This window comes from Oryx dammah, unplaced genomic scaffold, assembly GCF_014754425.2.
Source record: "Oryx dammah isolate SB20612 unplaced genomic scaffold, SCBI_Odam_1.1 HiC_scaffold_5, whole genome shotgun sequence".
NCBI lineage: Eukaryota > Metazoa > Chordata > Mammalia > Artiodactyla > Bovidae > Oryx > Oryx dammah.
The window spans coordinates 50693799-50717778 of NW_024070189.1; the positions used below are offsets into that span (position 1 = coordinate 50693799).

The 23980-nt window shown below is 38.3% G+C and overlaps 1 protein-coding gene across 5 annotated transcripts in view; it reads right to left on the reverse strand.

The window, feature by feature from the left end:
- Positions 1–23980, reverse strand: part of SPINK5 (serine peptidase inhibitor Kazal type 5) — an 85076-nt gene that overhangs the window by 38993 nt on the left and 22103 nt on the right. For 3 of the 5 annotated variants that reach the window (XM_040239754.1, XM_040239755.1, XM_040239752.1), the window contains exons 8-18: positions 23479–23545; positions 17039–17166; positions 15310–15391; positions 13844–13971; positions 12564–12645; positions 11329–11456; positions 10800–10881; positions 10327–10454; positions 6788–6836; positions 3767–3894; positions 2100–2187 (exon numbers count right to left, since the gene is read on the reverse strand). In XM_040239754.1, coding sequence (XP_040095688.1) covers positions 2100–2187; positions 3767–3894; positions 6788–6836; positions 10327–10454; positions 10800–10881; positions 11329–11456; positions 12564–12645; positions 13844–13971; positions 15310–15391; positions 17039–17166; positions 23479–23545 — 1090 coding nt within the window. The remainder of the gene's footprint in view (positions 1–2099; positions 2188–3766; positions 3895–6787; positions 6837–10326; positions 10455–10799; positions 10882–11328; positions 11457–12563; positions 12646–13843; positions 13972–15309; positions 15392–17038; positions 17167–23478; positions 23546–23980) is intronic. The other 2 variants (XM_040239753.1, XM_040239756.1) reach the window with 2 other exon arrangements.

Consider the following 23980-nt stretch of genomic DNA (forward strand, 5'->3'; position numbering starts at 1 on the left):
GAAATGGAATAAATAAAGGTAAACCTTGTGTAAGTCTATGTGAGAGTAGACACAGAGTTTGCTCTGCTACTTGTAAATTGTAAAATTATAAAATAATGTGAAGTCAATATAAAATGGTCAAGGATTACTGAGTAATCGTAATTGAAGGTGGGAATACTGGTATTCCTCCATAGCTGGATGACGACAAACATAAAATATGATAATATATGTGCACTTTGTTTTGTAAATTAAACTAAGGTGAATGATAGGGCTCTTGTACGCTGTCTTTGAAATTAATAAGAGGGAGAACAATTAGAGATGCAGTGTTGTCAGCTTTGAAGATGATGGAAAAAGTCCAGGAGTCAAGGAACAACAGCAGCCTGCAGAAGCTAGAAAAAGCAAAGAGCAGGACCTTTCATAGAGATTCCAGGAAGGAAGCCAGCCCTATTACTTAGCCCCTTGGGATCCATGCCAGATTATAACCTAAATAATCATAAGATTATATGTTTGTGCTGTTTTAAGCTACCCAGTTTGTGGTAATTTGTCAGAGAAATCATTAAAAAAAAAAAAAAACTAGAACATAGGTTTTTGTTTCTTTGGGTAGAATATGTAGATGCATCTATATGTTACAATTTTAAAATGGTATAATTGAGAAATGATAGATATTAGAGCTATTACATCTATGGAATAAATGGGGAAAATCTTTAAGAAATAGAAAATACTTAATCTGAGTCATGAGAAATGGTCAGAACTTTGACAGCTGGTGGAAATGAGCACTCGTGACTGAGCTGGAAGAAAGCCACATAGAAGGTAGAGTTCGTTGTATGCACAATACTGAGGACATAAGATGTGTGTAGGGCTATGCTGTTATTCTTGAGTAGGTTTCTGGGGACCCCATAAACATACTGTACATAGTGATAACTATATTATTATTTTATAAATGAGATGAAAATGCATAGATGTTAACTGTCTGATCTTACTGGTAGGGAGATGGAGCCAGTATTGAACCCTGACAGTCTGAGTCCAGAGTCCAGGACTCTAACCACAGTGTTCTTGAGTTCACAGGCTGGAAAGCCAGGCATCAATGCTTGGCAAGTCCATGAAGCAACCAGGTGACCAGTACGGCCCTGGATAGAAGAGCAGGAAACTGGGTCTGAGAGGTGAACAGAGATCAGATTCCATACAGCATTGTCAGTCACTAGAAGGATATTAGTTCTTACTCTGAGTGAGATGAGAAGCCACTGGGTGGCATAAATAACCTGCCTTATATTTGTAAATAATTAGCCTTTCTTCAAAGTCGGAACCAAAGATGAGAGCAGGAAAAACAGTCAGAAATGAGATCTTCCAAGTTAGAAAAGATAAAGGAAAGGAGTGATGAAGACTGGAAGCACAGCCTTCAGAAATACCACACATGGAGCTTGGGGGCAACATCTAAAGAGCATCACAGGCTTCAGAGCCAGAACATGTGGCTCAGTTGTTAGCGCCCAAGTTGCTGTGTGTGTGTGTATATACACACACATATATAGTCATTAAATAGATATTTCCTAACTTGTTATCTAAGCCTCCAGTTCCTTTTTAAAAAAATACAGATAATAATATATACCTTGAATGGTTACTACAAAGATCAGTTATAAAATTGTTATGCAACACGTCATACAGTGGCCACTACATAATTAATAGCCATGACCATCATCATTGTTGTCGTCATCATGTGAGAGGTTATAGAATGTAAATTTGAGGCTTAAAGATGCTTTTAAGTAATTTTCTCAAGATCTTACAGAGAATGAACTGGGATTTTGTTTTAAACTAAACATTCTAATACAAAACAATGTGGAGAAAAGTCTAAACTCTACCTCTGTTGGTTTGCATTCAGATACATCTTTCCCACGATTACTATAATTCACGTGGTCAGTGGAGGAAAGGGTGGTTATCTTCTTAAATGCACAAGCACTAGATCAGATATGAGATAGATAAGCTGCATAAAGAAGAAGGAATCTTCTTAAGTATGGGGATCCAAATATAACTCCTCAGTTTGCAGAGTCACTGAGGACAGTGGAAGCAGGAGCCTCGCCCAGATAGAATGGAATATTTATGTGGCTCTGATGACATGAAGCAATTACCTGTACTGCTTCTCTCTTAGCTTTCACAAACCTAGCTTTATCCTTTTCTTCCTTGCCATTATTTTTCTTCTCTTCTTCTTCAAGTTTGCTGCAATAAAATACAGAAGATACAAGCTAAATGCAATTTCTCATTCTCTTCAGTAATGTATTTTAAAAAGGAGTAAGAATCTTCCAGACCAAATGTCAGATTTAGTCTTCAGTACAAATTTATCCAATCAATATGTACTAATACTTTGCCCAGTAATGCAGATAAATTCAGTAGTTTACAATCATCCTTAAAAAAAAATAAATCTAGTACGCTTTTTTATCAGTATATGGACCTCGGGTAGTATTTTTTTTCAGTGACTTCAATCAATGATCCAGAAAAAAAGTCACAGTTGCCTTGATTTTCTTTTTAATTTTAAAAAAATTTTAAAATTGCTTTTTATATCTAAATAATTACCATATTAATGATGAGAGCAAGGGGTGATACCATAGCAGATGAGGGGCTCATAATGGCAATGAATCATGTTTTAATATAGAATTTAAAAGTTTAATATTTTTTCATGGAATTAATATTCAGATTGAAACTCAAGTTTGAGAGTATAATAATGATTCAAGTCCAAGAAGATTCAACAACTAACATTTTGAGGTCAATCATGAGCCTAAAATTCTGACATTCTTGTTATTTTCTACAGACATATAGCATATTAGAGCTGGAAAAATCCTTAGCATTTATCACATCTAATATAATCATCTAATACAGTACTAGCAAATCAAGCAGATAAGAGGAGAACCCTGATTTCTTGAATCTCAGGCACTTTTTATTGACTGCCCCTGTTAATCTTTCCTCTAAGGAACTATGTGAATATACTTAGATTAGACCAAGACATGTGAAAGTTAAGGGGCAATAACTATGCACTTCTTTACACAAATATTATTTAAATATTTTTCAGCATTTTAGTGTGAGGCTCACTAGAGGATTGAGAATCTAAAGAGGAAGTGAAGCAGAGGTGGTAATAATCCATCTCTGTATTGCCCTACACAATAGAGCTCTGGCTCCACTCAGAAAAACAGTGGCCCAGAAGACCTGGACATGGCTAAAGCAGCAGACTTTTAGTAAACATCCCTCATGGGGCCTGCCTCTTACAGATTTCACTCTCTTAGAATAAGCCACTTATCAGAGTATTTATTTCACCTGCATATGGTAAGACCCCTGGAAAGATAAATGCAATCCATTCTATTCCATTTCTTACTTAGGCTATTTTAGAAGTGTTTACACACTGACCCCAGAGACTTGTGTTCAGCTGGTTTTCCCTTAACTGGTATCTGAGTATACTCACAGAATCATAAAATGTCAGGGGTAGGGGACCAAACACTTAATCTCACCCAGATCATCAAACTTCTGGTCGCTTTTTGTTACAAATGATGATTGTCAGGTGTTAAAAACATATTTGCACTAAATTAAGACTCTTCCCATTCCTTAGCTAGAAGATAGAAAGATAGCTGAATAGAGAATAACATTGTCATTGTGTGATCCAGTGTTACTTAATGTCTTTTCCATGTGCTTTTAAAATTGTCTAGCATTCAAGTCATGGTCTATATTCTACACATTTATGGAGAAACTGAGACTCAGGGCTGATAAATTATAAAGAGAATAAAGGGGAGAGAAGAGCTTAGACACTCACAACAGGCTTGCACACATGGCACACTTGTTTCCATGCATTTTGCCATCCGGGCCACGGACAGGGTCATTCTCCCTGGTGCATATGAGCATTCCGTTCCTCACCTGGTTCCGAAACTCACTGCAGAGTTCCTAGAACATGAAGAAAATACACTCTCAGAGTGGTTTCCTACACTTCCGTCTGTTATGAAGAAGAAGTAATGCAGAATTAAGAAAAAAAAAGTGATTAATGTAGCAGTAAATCAGTGAGCATTTAAAAGTCTTCCATCGTGGACTCAGAATTGTACTGACTGTTTAGTGGATCTGAAAATGTTTAACATCAGCATCCTCTTGATGCTTACAACCGAGGTGCAGAGGAAGGCTGATAAAATTGGTGGAGACCAAAATAAAATAAAATAAATGATGTGTCGCACATCACAGTCTATAAAAGCTAGGAAAGATCAAAGGGGAGGAAATTCAACAGGCCTAGAAGAGGAGGCTTCCTGGAAAAACTGAGAATATTACTAGGTCTTCATGAAAAAGAAGGAAATCCTGCCATTTACAACAATTTGGACAAAACTTGAGTGTATTATGCTAAGTAAAATAAGTCAGAGAAAAACAAGTACTGTATAGTATCACTTATCTGTGGAATCCCCAAAAGCCAAATTCACAGAAACTGAATTAAATGGTGTTTACTGTGTGTGTGTGTGTGAGAGAGAGAGAGAGAAAGTAATCAAAGGATACAATCTTGCAGTTATAAGTTCTAGTTTATGGTGATTATAGTTAACAATACTGTATTATATTTGTAAAAGTTCCTAAGAGACTAAATGTTCTCCACACAAAAGACAAATGTAATTATGTGACATGATGGAGTTGTTCACCAAAGCTTTGGTGGCAAGCATTTTCCAACTTATAAGGTACCAAATCAACAAGCTATACACCTTACCCAATGTTTTAATTCAATTATATCTCAGTAAAGCTGGACATTTTTAAATGAATGTGCCCCCCCCCCCAAAGAATATTGAGTTCAGTTCAGTCGCTCAGTCGTGTCCGACTCTTTGCGACCCCATGAATTGAAGCACGCCAGGCCTCCCTGTTCATCACCATCTCCCGGAGTTCACTCAGACTCACGTCCTTCAAGTCTGTGATGCCATCCATCCATCTCATCCTTGGTCGTCCCCTTCTCCTCCTGCCCCCAATCCCTCCCAGCATCAGAATCTTTTCCAATGAGTCAACTCTTCTCATGAGGTGGCCTAAGTACTGGAGTTTCAGCTTTAGTGTCAGTCCTTCCAAAGAAATCCCAGGGTTGATCTCCTTGCAGTCCAAGGGACTCTCAAGAGTCTTCTCCAACACCACAGTTCAAAAGCGTCAATTCTTCAGCACTCAGCCTTCTTCACAGTCCAACTCTCACATCCATACATGACCACAGGAAAAACCATAGCCTTGACTAGACGGACCTTAGTCAGCAAAGTAATGTCTCTGCTTTTGAATATACTATCTAGGTTGGTCATAACTTTTCTTCCAAGGAGTAAGCGTCTTTTAATTTCATGGCTGCAATCACCATCTGCAGTGATTTTGGAGCCCCCCAAAATAAAGAATATTATAAGCCTCCATTTGTCTTTAAAAGATTGAGAAAGAAGAGAAAAAACATTCTCAAAGTAAATAAAGACATATCTGAAATAAAGATCTGGGGAGAGCAAATAGGAAAGTATGATGCCTGGAGAAACTGATTGACATCTTTTTGAAAGTTACTTGACAGATAGAGTCCAGGGTTGGAGGATGCATATTTGAAACAGAAGAATAACTGTGTGAGTGAAGAGAAGGAAGAATGTGTTAAGATCATTCAAAAAGCTTAGAGGATTTTAGAAACTAATCAGACATTCTGGATAGAACAAATTTTCAGTTCTGAATTACTAATATTAATAAAAATATCATTCCAGGTAACAGAGTTATTGAGAAAATTAGTCAGTGTAAAGGAAAAGTTTTAATTTCTGTTGACTTCCACACCACCCCCCGCCTTCCGAAATTATTAGACTTATACTTTTGCAGCTCTTGTTAGGAAATAGAATAAAGATAAACTTTCTATAAGACTATTTGACTGTGGTGGTGGAGAAGCCTCTTGATATAGTCGCTAGGACAACAAGGAGATCCAACCAGTCAATCCTATAGGAAAGCAACCCTGAATATTCATTGGAAGGACTGATGCTGAAGCTGAAACTCCAATACTTTTGCCAACTGATGCAAAGAACTGACTCATTTGAAAAGACCCTGATGCTGGGAAAGATTGAAGGTAGGAGGAGAAGGGGACGAAAGAGGATGAAATGGCTGGATGACATCACTGACTCAATGGACATGAGCTTGAGTAAACTCTGGGAGTTTTTTATGGACAGGGAGGCCTGGTGTGCTGCAGTCCATGAGGTCACAAAGAGTTGGACATGACTGAGTGACCGAACGGAACTGAAATTATATATATAGAGAGAGTTCCCTGTACTATACAGTAGGTTCCTGTTAGTTATCTATTTTATTTATAAAAGAAAAGAAAGTGAAGTTGCTTAGTCATGTCTGACTTTTTGTGACCCCATGGACTGTAGCCTCCAGGCTCCTCTATCCATGGAATTTTCTAGGCAAGACTACTGGAGTGGGTTACCATTTCCTTCTCCAGGGGATCTTCCCTACCCAAGGATCAAACCCAGGTGTCCGCATTGCGGGTAAACATTTTACTGTCTGAGCCACAAGGGAATCCCAGTTTTTATATATAGTAATGTGTATATGTCACACTCCCAATCTCTCAGTTGACCGCCCCTCCCAACTTTGCCTCTAGGTAACTTTAAATTTGTTTTCTACACCTGTGACTCTATTTCTGGTTTTTAAATAGGTTTATTTGTACCACTTTTTTTAGATTCCACATATAAGCAATATCATATGGTATTTGTCTTTCTGTGTCCCATAAAATTTAAACGGGAGCATTTATGCTAATGAGTTACCTAGAGTATTATTGTAGAGAAATCGTGTCAGGGTATAATATAAGAATTTGTGATAAAATTACCTTTGTATCTTCTCTTTTCACCTTTGCTTTTGCTCTGTCTTCTTGCTGACTGTAAGAAACAGGAAAAAAGAGAAAAGAAATGAATCTTAATATGGTAGATTCTTAACACTCGCAGGTCGATCATTCATTGCTTTCATTATTCTCAAGCAACTCCAATGATACAGTTATAGTAGGTGTCATTTTATTGGGTAATAATTAGAATGATTTATTTCATCTCAAGAGAACAGTATTCAAGAAATAATCACTTAATTAACAAGGAAACCTATTTAGCTTCTCAGCAGATAACTTGCAATAGGACTTTCTTACTTGCTGATTCTTTTGCATTTGCAAAAGGTACAAAACTCTTCATGCAAGTCAAGGCATTAGTGGCTCAGTCATGTCCGACTTTTTGCCCACCGGGCATCTCTGATCATGGACATCTTTGTAGCCCACCGGGCATCTCTGTCCATGGAATTCTCCAGGCAGTAATGCTGGAGTGGGTTGCCATTCTCTTCTCCAGGGGATTTTCCAGACCCAGGGATTGAACCTGGGTCTTCTACGTTGTAGGTAGATTCTTTACTGTCTGAGCCACCAGGGAAGTCCCCCTCCAAAAAAAACTCTTTATAAAGTGGTAATATTTAGCTTCTGGGAGGAGTATAGCATGATGATTAAGAAGAAAGACTCTGCAGCAAAATTGAACAAGAAACACAGAAAGTGTCAACCAGTCTGTGTCTTTGTCATCTTTAAGTGCGGGAGATAGCATGGAAGGATAGGAGAAGTAATAAGAATACTTCTCTCATAGGACTGTTCTGAGCATTACATGAGTTCATACATGCCAAGCAATTAGACTAAGTATCTGGTATATAATAAAGGGATTGATAAAAGTGATCAATATCATCAGCATTATCAGCATTATTGAAAATTAACTCTCCAAGAACAGGCATATGTTTAAATGAGAGTAACAGCTCTTAGCCATTTTGGAAAAGTAACAGTGTTGCAAATTGAGTTTAATATGCTCAGTCTAGAGCATAATTTGATCTATAATGCAGATAATTCAATCATATTATAGAGACAAAAATAATTTTTATATGTTACAATCAGCATAAATTCTCATTGATCAAATCAAAACTTAAAAAGTTGAGAACTCTATTTGTATATACTATTAAAGTGTGCAAGAAATGACTATGGAGGAAAGCATGATTCTTAAGAAAGGCAATAACCTTTGCTAACATGTCCTTAAAATATGAGATAAAACTTTAATTGAATAAAGAATTTTTACATTGATGGAAGAAACTAAAATAGCTCCAAAAGTGTGGAGTTTCTTAAGCTTCATTATTTGAAAACTGATCCAAACTTTATTGAGTCTAAATCGTTTGTAAGATTTAACACATTTCCCTTTTATAAAGTAGTTAGAGGAAACAGCAGAGATGACCACTAGGTGGCAGTCTTACTTCCTCATCGCTGAAAGATTAATATCAAGAATAGACGGAAATAAGCCTCAGTTCAGTTCAGTTCAGTCGCTCAGTCGTGTCCGACTCTTTGTGACCCCATGAATTGCAGCACGCCAGGCCTCCCTGTTCATCACCAACTCCCGGAGTTCACTCAGACTCACGTCCATCAAGTCAGCGATGCCATCCGGCCATCTCATCCTGGGTCGTCCCCTTCTCCTCCTGCCGCCAAATCCCTCCCAGCATCAGAGTCTTTTCCGATGAGTCAACTCTTCGCATGAGGTGGCCAAAGTACTGGAGTTCCAGCTTTAGCATCATTCCTTCCAGAGAAATCCCAGGGCTGATCTCCTTCAGAATGGACTGGTTGGATCTCCTTGCAGTCCAAGGGACTCTCAAGAGTCTTCTCCAACACCACAGTTCAAAAGCGTCAATTCTTTGGCACTCAGCCTTCTTCACAGTCCAACTCTCACATCCATACATGACCACAGGAAAAACCATAGCCTTAACTAGACGGACCTTAGTTGGCAAAGTAATGTCTCTGCTTTTGAATATGTTATCTAGTTGGTCATAACTTTTCTTGCAAGGAGTAAGCGTCTTTTGATTTCATGGCTGCAATCACCATCTGCAGTGATTTTGGAGCCCCAAAAATAAAGTCTGACAGTGTTTCCACTGTTTCCCCATCTATTTCCCATGAAGTGATGGGACCAGATGCCATGATCTTCGTTTTCTGAATGTTGAGCTTTAAACCAACTTTTTCACTCTCCACTTTCAGTTTCATCAAGAGGCTTTTTAGCTCTTCACTTTCTGCTATAAGGGTGGTGTCATCTGCATATCTGAGGTTATTGATATTTCTCCCAGCAATCTTGATTCCATCTTGTGCTTCTTCCAGCCCAGCGTTTCTCATGATATACTCTGCATATAAGTTAAATAAGCAGGGTGACAATATACAGCCTTGACATACTCCTTTTCCTATTTGGAACCAATCTGTTGTTCCATGTCCAGTTCTAACTATTTCTTCCTGACCTGCATATAGGTTTCTCAAGAGGCAGGTCAGGTGGTCTGGTATTCCCATCTCTTTCAGAATTTTCCACAGTTTATTGTGATCCACACAGTCAAAGGTTTGCTGCTGCTGCTGCTAAGTCACCTCAGTCGTGTCCGACTCTGTGCAACCCCATCGACAGCAGCCCACCAGGCTCCCCTGTCCCTGCGATTCTCCAGGCAAGAACACCGGAGTGGGTTGCCATTTCCTTCTCCAATGCATGAAAGTGTAAAGTGAAAGTGAAGTCACTCAGTCGTGTCTGACTCTTAGCGACCCCATGGACTGCCGCCCACCAGGCTCCTCCATCCATGGAATTTTCCAGGCAAGAGTACTGGAGTGGGTTGCCATTGCCTTCTCCTTCATAAATTTTAGGCATATAGAAAATAGAGTATCCCTTGGGACAAAGAGCAAAAGACTTAAGGAAAATCATTGACTCCAGCTTAAGAAGACATACCACGTTGTCTATTGAGAATAGAGTCATACTTTAGTCCTTATAAATGAGGTATTGAACTCCTGCACAATAAAATCATCATTTCTGAAGCAGTCCTTCTCTAACCATCGCAGAGTTCATCTTCATGTTGTATCCAAATCTGTCTCCCTGTATCTCTCATCAGTTTTAATCCTGTTGCTTGCGGTCACTCAGAATGAGTAGAAAGAAAAATAGTGAACCAAAACAAAAAATTCCTAAAATCTGCTATATACCATAATGATATCAATATATATAGTCTCATGTATTTCCTCTTTCAGTTAATAATCCTTCAGAAAACTAAAAGCATTTAGTGTGGTTTTCACAGAGTAGTCTCTTCACTGAAAAAAAAGATCTTTCTGAAATGTCCTGAAATGATTCTGTATTCTTTGTGTCACAGAAGTTATCATCTGAAAATTCTCCATTTGTTTTTTAGTTTTGGATTTTTTGTTTGTTTTTATTTTTCAGTTCATTTAAATGTGACACAGAAAAAAAAAAAAAAAAGGCTAGCTATGCCTAAGAGGAAAATGTGTTATTCATAATTATTTGAAAACTTCCCTTAGCAGTTCCTTGTCCCCAAGCTTCAGAAACCCTGGGCTCTACTCACAAGAAGGCCTCGCACATAGAGCAGGTGTTGCCATGCATCTTCCCATCTGGCCCCTGGATGGGGTCGTTCTCTCGAGTACAGAGAAGCTGTCCATTCTTCCTGGATTTGTGGTATTCACTGCACAGCTCCTGTGAAATCAAGGAGGAGGAGGAAAGTCTGAGCTGTTGAACACAAGTTGGATCAGATTGCAAAAAATCCTGACGTTTAGACTTTTTTTCTCAAATTGGGTTCATCAGTTGGTAAATTTTAGAATAACTTTGAGGACACAAGCAATTTTAAATGATGGAAGTTATAGACCCTCAACCTAGAAACAGTTATCTATGCACATGTATGCATGCACACATATAAACAAATACACAAACACAAACTGTACTTGTGTTTCATATGGTTTTAGAGAATTTATGGGTGCCCTGAATGCCAGCTATGGATCCCAGGTCCATATGCCTCTGACTTGTTGCAGAAGGTCCTCGTACCTCAAAGGAAGGTGTAGTCTCGGTTTGTCTTTTATTTCTTGATTCACCTTCCTTCTTTTTCTTTTCTTTTTCTTCTGCTTGGCTAAAAGAGAGTCATTTAAAGAGAAATGAGTAAGAATTCTAGAATATCCAGATTGAAAGTGATCTGAAGTACTCAAATATTTGATTATTACAGTTGATATAAGTTATGAACTATGTATGAACTGTTGGCATATTGGTATGTTTGCTAGTGATCTGTCACATGATATCAGATGATTTCATATCCCACTCCACAAGGGTATGATCCTTGTTTCAGATCATTTACACTCCCATGGGAACTCAACCAGCAAGTGATATGTAAGAATCATTCTTGGATTATTACAACATTGTGCTAAAATGTGCCACACACACACACACACACACACACACACAAACGCCACTGACAAGAAACAGACACAATTTAAGAAAGAGAATAAAGCTCCCAAAGAGAGAGAGATGAAGCAGAAAGGACAGAACCCTCCCTCATTTTCCCAGCAGCAGCTCTACTCACAAGAAGGCCTCACACATGGAGCAGGTGTTGCCATGCATCTTCCCATCTGGGCCCTGGACGGGATCGTTCTCTCTGGTGCACGGGAGTTTCCCATTTCTCACAAACTGGCGGTATTCACTGCACACCTCCTGCCAAAATAGAGAAGGTAATCTAGAAATACATTTCATCCTCATTCAAAGCAGAAGTTCAGAGCATCTCCACTGGTAGAAACTAATCTTTTGAGTCCAGGACTTTAGTTGTGTTTCTCTCAAATATAAAATTCAACTCAAGAAGCAAAACTCATGATTTGCTAAGAGATGGAAACAAACAAGACATCAGAGGATGCATAATAAAAGAGGGAGGCAAGTAAACTCTACTAGACATAGGATGAAATAAGTACACACATACAGGTCCAAGAAAATCTGAGAACCCAAATGTTGGGACCATGAAATCTCATTGTGGAAATCAGGGAAGATGTTTTCTGGGAATTAGAATAATTTAAGTGAGACTTTGAAGAGTAAGTAGGATTTTCCTGGTTAAGAAATAGATTGAGAAATATACATTTGAGATTGCTAAAATGAGCTGAGGGGCACATGTTGGAGACTACATGGCATTTACAGCAGCACCTGAATTTCTGAACGGCAGTACGGAGCCAAATAAGAGGGCTAAGGAGACTAAAATGCATCCTTCAGTTGATAATGAGTTATTTGTGCATTTTAAGAAGATAAGTATTACGATCTGGTTGATATTTTGAAACTTTAGTCCACCTGTGTTAGGGAGAGTGGCTGGATTAAGGGAAAAAAAATTAGAAAGGGAGGATTTGACTTTTAGCATTTAAACAAGTTATGATAACTTACATAGGGCCATGAAAATGAGTACTGTAGCATTTCAAAGGTAAAACCCATGTTTTTTCCAGGTGTGCAAGGTATTTTTTAACCCAACTCAGAGGTGAAATTTCAAAAATTCACCTGTAGAAAATATACACCAAGTGTCTCTGAAAACTGAGTAGCAAAAGCTAGTCCAGTCTGTTACACAATAAAAGCAGAACTAGCACTCTTTTTTTTTCCCAGACTGCAAATAAGTCCTTTTCATTGTACAGAGTTAGTCTCAGAAGCAGCAAGAGTTGATCAGTCTGCTATAGCATGCATCTCAATGTCTTCTCTAGATTAAAGGGTTAAGGTTTTCTGGGGATTTTTGCAGGGCAGTATGCCAGCATTTAGGTTCTTTGAAGTGTGTTCAAATTATAGTCTACTCACTGCATATGAGGGTGCTTTTCCAGATTCTCTTTTACTTCTTGCTTTTGCTTCAGCTTTTTTCTTTTCTTCAGCTTCTGCTTGGCTGAATGAGGGGGTAGAAAAAGGACAGATCCATAGAACCAAACCCAGGCAATGGCTTCTCCATGTTCCTGCACTGCTAATCTGTCCTCTCTCCTTAGGAAGGAGCCACTTGGCCCCCTTATCACTACATATTAATGAGAAACAGCACACGACAGCCTCCATTGTGGTAAAGTACCATATCTTCTTCATAGTTTCTGCTTAACACTGAAATAAAGATAGCAATGCTTGTGGATCTGGGAGACTTGCTTTCTGAAAATTACCTTTCTTGACCATGCTCAGAAAAGGAACATCATCAGCATTCATCAAGGAGATACCAAAACTACTAGCTTGGTGACGTTCTACCTGGAGGCTGAAAGTGGCCTTAACAAAGCACACTGACTGGTCCACTTGTCACAGAGACAAGGTGAAGTAGTGAGGGCTTTGCTTATAATCTCAGGATATGACCACAACTAACCAAGAGCTTTCATCTCAAGTCTATGTTCAATCTACCACGTCATGTATACCCTAGCTTTTATTCATTCAATTTATATGTACTGCTTACTCATGACTGTGTTCTCTGTAAGGAAATGTAGGATGGATAGAAAAAGATTAATAATTGCCATACCTTGATAAGCCAAATGAGCCTGTTTGTTTTGTACAATGGAATTGTATGATATGTACAGTTAACTGATGGTATTTCAACCATACATGGTTGTCAGTCAAAGCAAAAGGTCAAAGTAAATGTAGTGAACTACTTAATCTGAATTCAATCAAATAAACTGAGCCCAATCCCAGATTTTGAAACTAAACTCAATTAGAACTTACTGAGAAATGTCACATTATAAAAAGAAACATGTACTGCTATTTTATGAGTTCATGGATGTTTCATGTACAACTTCAATAATCAATTTCTGCAGTTTATGTGTTAATTTGGGGAAGACTAAATGCCTATAAACTTGTACAACAGGTTCACAATATGAAGCTTCAGCAGTAGGAGAATTTGATATTTGTGTGAATCAGGATGTTCCAGTTTGAAGGAATAGATGTTAGGGGAAACAGACATCTTGGCATAAATAGCTCTAGATACTTACTCCCGCCTCTATTATTAACATTCTCTGTGTAACTTCTGTAGCTCCCTCCCCAGTTCTGAAAACAGGTTAGTTCTATTAAATTACTATAGGATCCTTTTCCCCCTCAACATTCTAAAAGTTTGTACTCACTAGAAGGCTTGACACATGGAACACAGGTTGCCATGCATTTTCCCATCTGGTCCACGAATAGGGTCATTTTCTCTGGTACAGAAAAGTACTCCATTCTTGGCACGATCCTGATACTCACTGCACAGTTTCTGAATAATGGAAATCAGACAGTTTAGAGATGGTTCTTCGTTTATAAATGTATGATATTCTTTATCAAAGATGTTAGAAAAGAGGACTTAAGGATAAAAAATAAAACTTTTAGGGTTTAGAATTTTCTAAAATTTGTGATATTTCTCCTTAAAAGATTCATTCACTTAAGTATTCAACAAACGTATTAAGTTAGAGGGATTACATATGAATGTGATTTGGCCTTTATGTTGAATGAAGAGGATAAGGGATTACAATATAAAAAGCTAAGGGATATGACACATGCCTAAATTAAGTGTCCACCAGCATAAAGGAAAGAATGATTCAAGGAAGTTCCCAGAAGAACTTATACATGAGCTGTATCTTTAGAATGTGTCTAGGAAAACAGTGTGGCAAAAAATGTACTCCAGGAGGAATCATGATATGCAAAGCCAGAGGTGTAAAAGAACAGGTTATCTTCAGATAATCTATCACAGCCATGAGTACAATGGCTAAAGAATTATCAGGACACGAAGAGGACGGTTTGGGAACCGGTCAAAAGGAGAATTTGAAGATAAGGCAGAAACAGACCACTGAACTTTGAAAAGACTTCTGCACTTTGTTCACAGGAAACAGGAAAACAACATTTATAGCAGAGAAAAATCTAATCAGACTTTTGTTTTAAAAAGTTTATCCAGTCAGATGTGTGGAGAGTTTAGGTGGCTGAAGACTGAAGTTGGGGAACCTATAGAAGACGAGGGAGGGAGAGGGAAGGAAGGAAAAAAGAAGGAAGAAATTGAAAATGAAACACAAAAGGATAGCTGGGGGGCATTTGATAGCTAAAATTAAAAGACCTTTGTAACATAGAATTGAAGGGAGAAAGCAACTGAAACTGAGACCTTAACAATATGAGTTATGTGAAGACAGAAGATGGACTAAGGGAGTGAGCTATTTTAAGTAGTTTCTTCATGGAGTGAAATGGCCCAGTATACTTTAAACATTAGATTTCCATCATGCCATTGGTTCGTGGATGTTTCCTACTCTGAAAACAACATGGAAGATGAATCTTGAGGATTGAGGAGGATGCTGGCTAGAAGTATAGAGAACAGGCAGGATGCCTATGCATCAGTGCAAAGGAAAGCTGGTAGGTATCTGAGCTAAGATGGAGAGTGGATGAGTGAAAGTCCTCGGTCGTGTCCAACTCTTTGCAGCCCCATGGGCTATATACAGAATATTCTAGGCCAGAATATTGGAGCAGGTACCCATTCCATTCTGGGGTAAAAGACACACACACACACACACACACACACACACACACACCCTGTAAAAGTCATAACTAAGTTGATCAAACTAATCCTTACCTCAGTATCTCTTTTAACTTTTTCATTAGCCTTTCTCAAGATTTCATCTGCTTTATTTTTTTCTTCTGAAAATTGCCGTTTGCTGGAGACAGAAACGAAAAGGGGAATGAATATAGATGTTTTGAATCTTCAAGCAGCAAAACAGTCATTTAGATGCCGGTAGAAACAAACAACTAAGTGTTCCTGAGTTTTAGAACGAACATTTTCAAATCACCCTAAAGCCCTTGATTACACTGAAATCTTTACTATTTTCCCAAAGAACCCCTTTCATTTTGCCTTCAAGTTTGCTATTTGCCATTTCTTCCCATTGTCTCAATCTTTTTTTGTCATCTTCTCTCTTAAATCTCCCCCAACTTAAATTCTACCTTCTTTAAGAAGATATCCCATACCTCAGAGTGGAAATGAGTTATACATCTTTTACTGTGTTTTCATATTGGATATTCTTCTCTTATACAATAGTTTTTATTCTCTTTGGCAGAGAGAGTGTGTGTGCACGCACACACACATGTGCACGTGTGCATACACATCCATGTATTGCTGTTAGCCTTAAGCTTCTTGAGAGCAGGGATCTTTATCCATACATTCATCCATTATTTATTCAACATTTGATTAGTAATTATTTTTTGGCAAGCATTAGATAGCACCCTGGGCATATAATAGTTTGCAATATGAGCACATATTCTGTCTTCTTAGAACTTACAGACCAGTAGAGCAGAGTGATAGTCAATAGGTAGTACTAGAAAAAATTATACAAATATAAACTATTATGATTGTTATGAAACTATTAAATGTTATAAAGGTTGAATTTAATCAGTGATTTTTAAGAGATCTTATCCAAGGAAGTATAATTTTGATATGAACTACACAGAAGAGACATCAGCTGACCAACAGAACTAGCAGTTCAAAGGAAAGAGCTTATAAAGTTCAAGGATCTGAAAGAAAGTGTGATGAGACCTTTCCTGAGCCATCTTTATATATGTCCTAATTTATGTGGTGTGGGATTTGCTCTTTTCCCAGGGCCAGATGTCCAAGATGAAAAGATAGAGTTAATCTCATTCACATATGAACATGAATTTTTTTGTGGGCATCCCATCTGTTCTGCCACAGTGGGGTAATGTATGTATGTGTGTGCTCAGTTGCTTAGTCATGTCCAACTCTTTTGTGACCCTAAGGACTGCATAGCCCTCCAGGCTGCCCTGTCCGTGGAATTTCCCAGGCAAGAATACTGGAGCAGATTGCCATTTCCTACTGCCGGGGATCTTCCTGACCAAGGGAACAAATCCACATCTCTTGTGTCTCCTGCATTGGCAGGCAGCTTTACCACTGCACCACCTGAGAAGCCCTAATGTGGTGATTACTGAAGGAAAATAATCAGTCCTGGTGCCTGCTTTTAACTCTCCATCTGTACATAGGGTTGCAAAGAGTGGGACATGACTGAGCGCGCACACACACTGTGACTAGCTCACAAGAAGGCTTACAGAGGTGATGGGAAGAAATGTTAATAAGTATTTTGTAATCCAGTCATCTTACTGGAAACTAGAATCCACTTGTATTAAAAAAGAAATATTAGAGCTTGCTTGTTAGGTGGTATTATGATTTGTAGAGGATATAACAATGCTCAGAAGTTCTCAACAGCAAATCTTCCCATAAACACTGTTCTTATCCATCATTTTAGTCAATCTTCACTTCACCTTTTAGGTCACTCCAAAGAAACCACATCTATACTTACAAAATTTCTGCACACAGGGCACATTTGTTGCCATGTATCCTGCCATCAGGGCCACGGACAGGGTCACTTTCCCGTGTACAGAAAAGTCTTCCATTCCTCACTTGGTTTTCATATTCCTTGCAAAGATCCTTGAAAAAAAGACAAGTAATTACATTTAGCACTTTTCTACCCTTTAACCTAGAAAAATGTATGTCATGTATTTATTTTCAAAGAATGTTCTATCCAGAAGGTGTTTATAAACACATATAATATATTAAGGAGAGTTAATGAGAAAATAGAAATTATATTGTCAAATTACTTGGTACTTGTATCTACTATGTGGTTCATATACTAAAAGGTAAAAAAGCCTAGGAAAGAATAAGGCTGAGGAAATATTTTCTAAGATCAGTTACTGTTAACTTTCAAATTTGTGAAAAAAATAAAGATCTGTCATGGGGTTCCAAAAAAATAAGAACATAACAAAACATAGCAGCCAAGACAAAAGAAATGTTACCAATAAGCAGAATATAGAATCTGTGAGATAAGATATTTAACAGCTACTTAATAGGAACAAGTCAAGAACAACCTGCATAATCTGCAAGGGAAAAGGAATAAGATGGTATCCAACAGCATTAAGCTTACTCTGTTTTTCACTCTGTGGATCATTTTAATTTACTCTTCCTCCTTTATCAGTGTTCATTTCTAACACTGCAGGTGGAAACCTCAGAGAGTGAACCTAATTTTCTTCACTTTTCACTTAGAATTGTGGGCCATCAAGACTAATCTTTATCTTTTGTTGTTGTTACAGTTGCTCAGTTATGTCCGACTATTTGTGACCCCATGGACTACAGCACCCCAGGATTCCCTGTCCTTCACTATCTCCTGGAGTTTGCTCAAGATCATGTCCATTGAGTCAGTGATGAAAACCAACCATCTCATCCTCTGTCATCCGCTTCTCCTCCTGCCTTCAATCTTTCCCAGCATCAGGGTCTTTTCCAATGAGTCGGCTCTTCCCATCAGGTGGCCAAAGTATTGGAGCTTCAGCTTCAGCATCAGTCCTTCCAGTGAATATTTACAGTTGATTTTCTTTAGGATTGACTGGTTTGATCTCCTTGCAGTCCAAAGGACTCTCAAGAGTCTTCAGCACCACAGTTCGAAGGCATCAGTTCTATGGCGCTCAGTCTTTTTTATCATCCACCTCTCACATCCATATTTGACTATTGGAAAAACCATAGCTTTGACTAGATGGACCTTTGTAGGCAAAGTAATATCTCTGCTTTTTAATACTCTGTCTAGGTTTGTCATAGCTTTTCTTCCAAGGAGCAAGCATCTTTTAATTTCATGGCTACAGTCACCATCTGCAGTGATTTTGGAGCCCAAGGAAATAAAGTCTGTCGCTGTTTCCATTGTTTCCCCATCTAGTTGCCATGAAGTAATGGGATGGGATGCCATGATCTTTGTTTTTTGAATGTTGAGTTTTAAGCCAGCTTTTTCACTTTCCTCTTTCACTTTCATCAAGAGGTTCTTCAGTTTTTCTTCGCTTTCTCCCATAAGGGTGGTGAAATCTGCATATGTGAGGTTAATGATATTTCTCCCGACAATCTTGATTCTAGCTTGTGCTCCATCCAGCCCGGCATTTCATATGATGTACTCTGCATATAAGTTAAATAAGCAGGGTGACAACATACAGCCTTGACATACTGAAGGATTACTGGTCCCATTTTGGAGCCAGTCTGTTATTCCATGTCTAGTCCTAACTGCTGCTTCTTGACCTGCATACAGGTATCTCAGGAGGCAGGTCAGGTGGTCTGGTACTCCCATCTCTTTAAGAATTTTCCACAGTTTGTTGTGATCCACACAGTCAAAGGCTTTAGCGTAGTTAATGAAGCAGAAGTAGGTTTTCTTCTGGAATTCTCTTGCTTTTTCTATGATCCAGCAGATGTTGGCAATTTGATCTCTGGTTCCTCTGCCTTTTCTAAATCCAGCTTGTATATCTGGAAGTTCTCATTTCACATACTGTTGAAGCCTAGCTTGAAGGATTTTGAGCATTACTTTGCTAGCATGTGATATGAGTGCAGTTGTGTGGTAATTTGAATATTCTTTGGCATTGCCTTTCTTTGGGAATGAAAACTGACCTTTTCCAGTTCTGTGGCCGCTGCTGGGATACTGAGTGCAGCACTTTCACAGCAACATTTTTTATGGTTTGAAATAGCTCAGCTGGAATTCCTTTGCCTCTATTATCTTTGTAGTGATGTTTCCTAAGGCCCACTTGACTTCACACTTCAGGATGTCTGGCTCTAGGTGAGTGATCACACTATCATGGTTATCTGGGTTATTAAGATCATTTTTGTATAGTTCTTCTGTGTATTCTTCCACTCTTTCTTAATTTCTTCTGCTTCCATTAGGTGTATACCATTTCTGTCCTTTATTGTGCCTATCTTTTCATGAAATGTTCCCTTGGTATCTCTAATTTTCTTGAAGAGATCTCTAGTTTTTCCTATTCTATTGTTTTTCTATTCTTCTATTTTTCGTATTCTTCTGTTTTTCTATTGTCTTTCCTATTCTATTTTTTTTTTTTTGCATTGTTCACTTAAAAAGGCTTTCTTATCTCTCCTTGCTATTCTCTGGAACTCTGCATTCAGATGGGTGTATCTTTCCTTTTCTCCGTTGCCTTTTGTGTCTCTCCTTTTCTCAGCTATTTTTAAGGCCTCCTCAGACAGCCATCTTGCCTTTTGTATTTCTTTTTCTTGGGGATGGTTTTGATCACCACCTGTACAATGTTACAAACCTCTGTCCATAGTTCTTCAGGCACACTATCTATCAAATCTAATCCCTTGAGTCTATTTGTCACTTCCACAGTATAATTGTAAAGGATTCAATTTAGGTCATATCTGAATGGCCTAGTTGTTTTCCCTAGTTTCTTCAATTTAAGTCTGAATTTGGCAATAAGTGGTTCATGATCTGAGCCACAGTCAACTCCTGGTCTTGTTTTTGCTGATTGTTTAGAGCTACTCTATCTTTGGTTACAAAAAATATAATCAATCTGACTTAAGTATTGACCATCTGGTGATGTCACAGTGCAGAATCGTCTCTTGCTATTACCAGCATGTTGTCTTGGCAAAACTCTGTTAGACTTTGTCCTGCATTATTTTGTACTCCAAGGCCAAACTTTCCTGTTATTCCAGGTATCTCTTGACTTCCTACTTTTGCTTTCCAATCCCCTATGATGAAAAGGACATTTTTTTTTTTTTTTTGGTATAAGTTCTAGAAGGTCTTGTAGGTCTTCATAGAACTGTTTAACTTAAGCTTCTTCAGCATTAGTGGTTGGGGTATATACTTGGATTACTGGGACATTGAATGATTTGCCTTGGAAATGAACTGAGATCATTCTGTGGTTTCTGAGATTGCACCCAAGTACTGCATTTCAGACTCTTGCTGACTAAGAGGGCTATTCCATATCTTCTAAGGAATTCTTGCCCACAGTAGTTCAGTTTAGTTCAGTCGCTCAGTCATGTCTGACTCTTTGCAACCCCATGAATCGCAGCACGCCAGGCCTCCCTGTCCATCACCAATTCCCAGAGTTCACTCAGACTCACGTCCATCAAGTCCGTGATGCCATCCAGCCATCTCATCCTCGGTTGTCCCCTTCTCCTCCTGCCCCCAATCCCTCCCAGCATCAGAGTCTTTTCCTATGAGTCAACTCTTTGCATGAGGTGGCCAACGTACTGGAGCTTCAGCTTTAGCATCATTCCTTCCAAAGAAATACCAGGGTTGATCTCCTTCAGAATGGACTGGTTGGATCTCCTTGCAGTCCAAGGGACTCTCAAGAGTCTTCTCCAACACCACAGTTCAAAAGCATCAATTCTTTGGCGCTCAGCTTTCTTCACAGTCCAACTCTCACATCCATACATGACCACAGGAAAAACCATAGCCTTGACTAGACGGACCTTAGTCGGCAAAGTAATGTCTCTGCTTTTCAATATGCTATCTAGGTTGGTCATAACTTTTCTTCCAAGGAGTAAGTGTCTTTTAATTTCAGGGCTGCAATCACCATCTGCAGTGATTTTGGAGCCCAAAAAATTAAAGTCTGACACTGTTTCCACTGTTTCCCCATCTATTTCCCATGAAGTGATGGGACCAGATGCCATGATCTTCGTTTTCTGAATGTTGAGCTTTAAGCCAACTTTTTCGCTCTTTTGACATATATATGTATATATCGAATCACTATGATGCATACCTGAAACTAATGTGATACTGTATGTTAATTATACTTCAATTAAAAACCTTATTTAATAAAAGAGTGTGATTTGGAGTCAGAAGTGAAATTAAATTGTGGCTCTAACTCACTGGGAAACCATAGCAAAGTCCCATCAACTTTGAGACTTCAGTCTCACTACCAACACAAAAGAGATTTTCAGAACCGTTGCTCTTTAGGACCTTTCCTAGATTTAGTATTCTCTAATTAAAGGAAAAAAAAACTCACATTTCAGTAGGATACTTTAAAAGAGAATCTAATGAGAAGATACTTGTTTTTGGAGGAGAAATGGGTATGCTCTCAACTTCCTGCTTGTAACAACCTAGGAATACAGACCGGAGGAGGCAATGGCACCCCACTCCAGTACTCTTGCCTGGAAAATCCCATGGACAGAGGAGCCTGGTAGGCTGCTGTCTATGGCATCTCACAGAGACGGACACGACTGAAGCGACTTAGCAGCAGCAGCAGCAGCAGGAATACAGACACAGAAGACTGTCACGTGATAATCATAGCGTGGTAATAAAATTAATGCTCAATGGTTCCCATAAAAGAAACAATGATAATTTCAGTTTATAAATTATGATTCATCCAAGGAGATTCTAAAGAAATACTGTGATCAACCCACTGACAGGTTAATCATGGGGTAAATATTGAGCCTTCAGTCTAATGCAGTCCCAGTCAACAAAATCACATCTAATGACCCCATCAGAACAATGACCCCAGCCATTGAGAATAAAAGAAGAAAAAACAGCTGAGACAGGATGAAAGACAAGGGGAAAGAAACTGTTGATGAAGTAATAAAATATTGATCTCACAAGATGACCCAAAGTGTTAAACTGAAATTTAACAACCACCACAAAAGAAGTGTTTTTGAAATCTCAGTGAGTGTTGAACAAAGTATTCATAATTATGAGTGTTCTGTGTTTCTTAAACTCTGAGTGCCCTATTTAGGGTGGGACATTTGAATCATTGAATTGCATTATGAAGTGGAAGTTCAGCTCTTAACTACCAAGAATTGGACCTGCGTGTCCCTTTAGGAAAATACAGGCTCTACAATGCGCAAAAATAGTATCCTTATGTTAGCACAAAAGAGCGCAGGACACAGAATCAGAATCCAACAGGAGGGTGCGATTGAAATCATTTACCCAGCCTCCATATTTTACTATTAAGAAAATTGAGATATGGACAGAAGAAATGAATTGCTCAGTTTCACACACTCAGAGCAGGACTAAAACTCAAGTGTCCTCATTTTTCAGCAAAAGACTTTGTTGTTGTTTAGTCACTCAGTCGTGTCTGACTCTTTGTGACCCCGTGGGCTGTAGCCTGCCAGGCTCCTCTGTCCATGGGAATTCTCCAGGCAAGAATACTGGAGTAGGTTGACATTTCCTTCTCCAGGGGATTGAACTCATGTCTTCCGCATTGGCAGGTGGCTTCTTTACCACTGAGCCACCAGGGAACCTTATTACCAACATAACTACCATCATTTTCATTGACAGTAAGGTTTAATAACGTTGGTGATTTAAGAAATCCACGCTACGTTACCTACAATGAGTATTCAGTTAACAAAAGGAATAATTTTTATACTAGATTGAAAAGCTAAATCATCAAATAATTTGAAAAAACCTTAATTATAAAGGTATTTTTAAAACCACAGTATCAGTATTTGAAGTTTTTGTTTAATTAGAAGCATGACCTTTATAAATGCAAGCCTCTCTGAACATAATAACCATAATGGAAACATGAATAACTAACTTGCATTAGTAGGATTATACATGAAATACACCAGTGAATATACTGTTTAAGACTCTGGAATTGTTTTAAAGTTATTTCTGTCAAATTTATATTATATTGCTTTTAAACTAACCTAGTCAAAGCAAAAGTAATTTAAGCCAAAGAGAAGACTAGTGGAAAAGAACTAGTATTTAATTTGCATAAATTTTGTCTTTTTTTTTTTTTTTAAGCAAGGAGAGAAACTGCACATTTTGAGCTTTAGGTGGGAAAAGCTATTTTAATGTTGAATTTAATGATTAATAAACTAGGAAGATTATTCTAGGAGTAGTATAGTAGGAATTCAACTTGGGGAACTTTAAGGAAAAAAGCTCAATATAATAATGGACAGTGATATTACTGAATTACCTTAAACGTTCAAATATAAGTTGTTAATATTTACGTCACAGGAACTAAATTATGTTGATGAGAAGTTTACCTTTTCGGCACTACGTCGAATTCTAGTTTCATTTTCTCGCTTGGCATTTTCTTCAGCTTCTTTTAAGCTGTTAGGAAAATAGTTGATTGATTTATGACTGTATCAGATTTTCAATGTCCAGTTCTGTGCTAAGCAGTTCTATACCCTGTGCTCTAGCTTGCTAAACCCATCCACGTACATGAGACAAGCTTTCCCCTGTCTTGAATGTTTGAGCCAGAAAATTGCCAGAGATAAAGGTGGGTGTGAAACTGACTCACTGACAGTCAATTAGAAGCTTTGTTTTGTAAAACTGGATGGGTGTGACTACTTGGTTGACAAACATAAGATTGTCAGGAAAACTTGCTTTAACAGGCAGAACCAAGAGCTTTCAAACAATACTGTGACAAGGGTGAAACCAAACTAAGCATCTGAAGTACATGTTGTCACACACACCCTTATGTATAGCTTTTTATACCTTGTAAAGCATTTGTTTTTCTTCATGTAGAAGCACCCTTGTCACTAA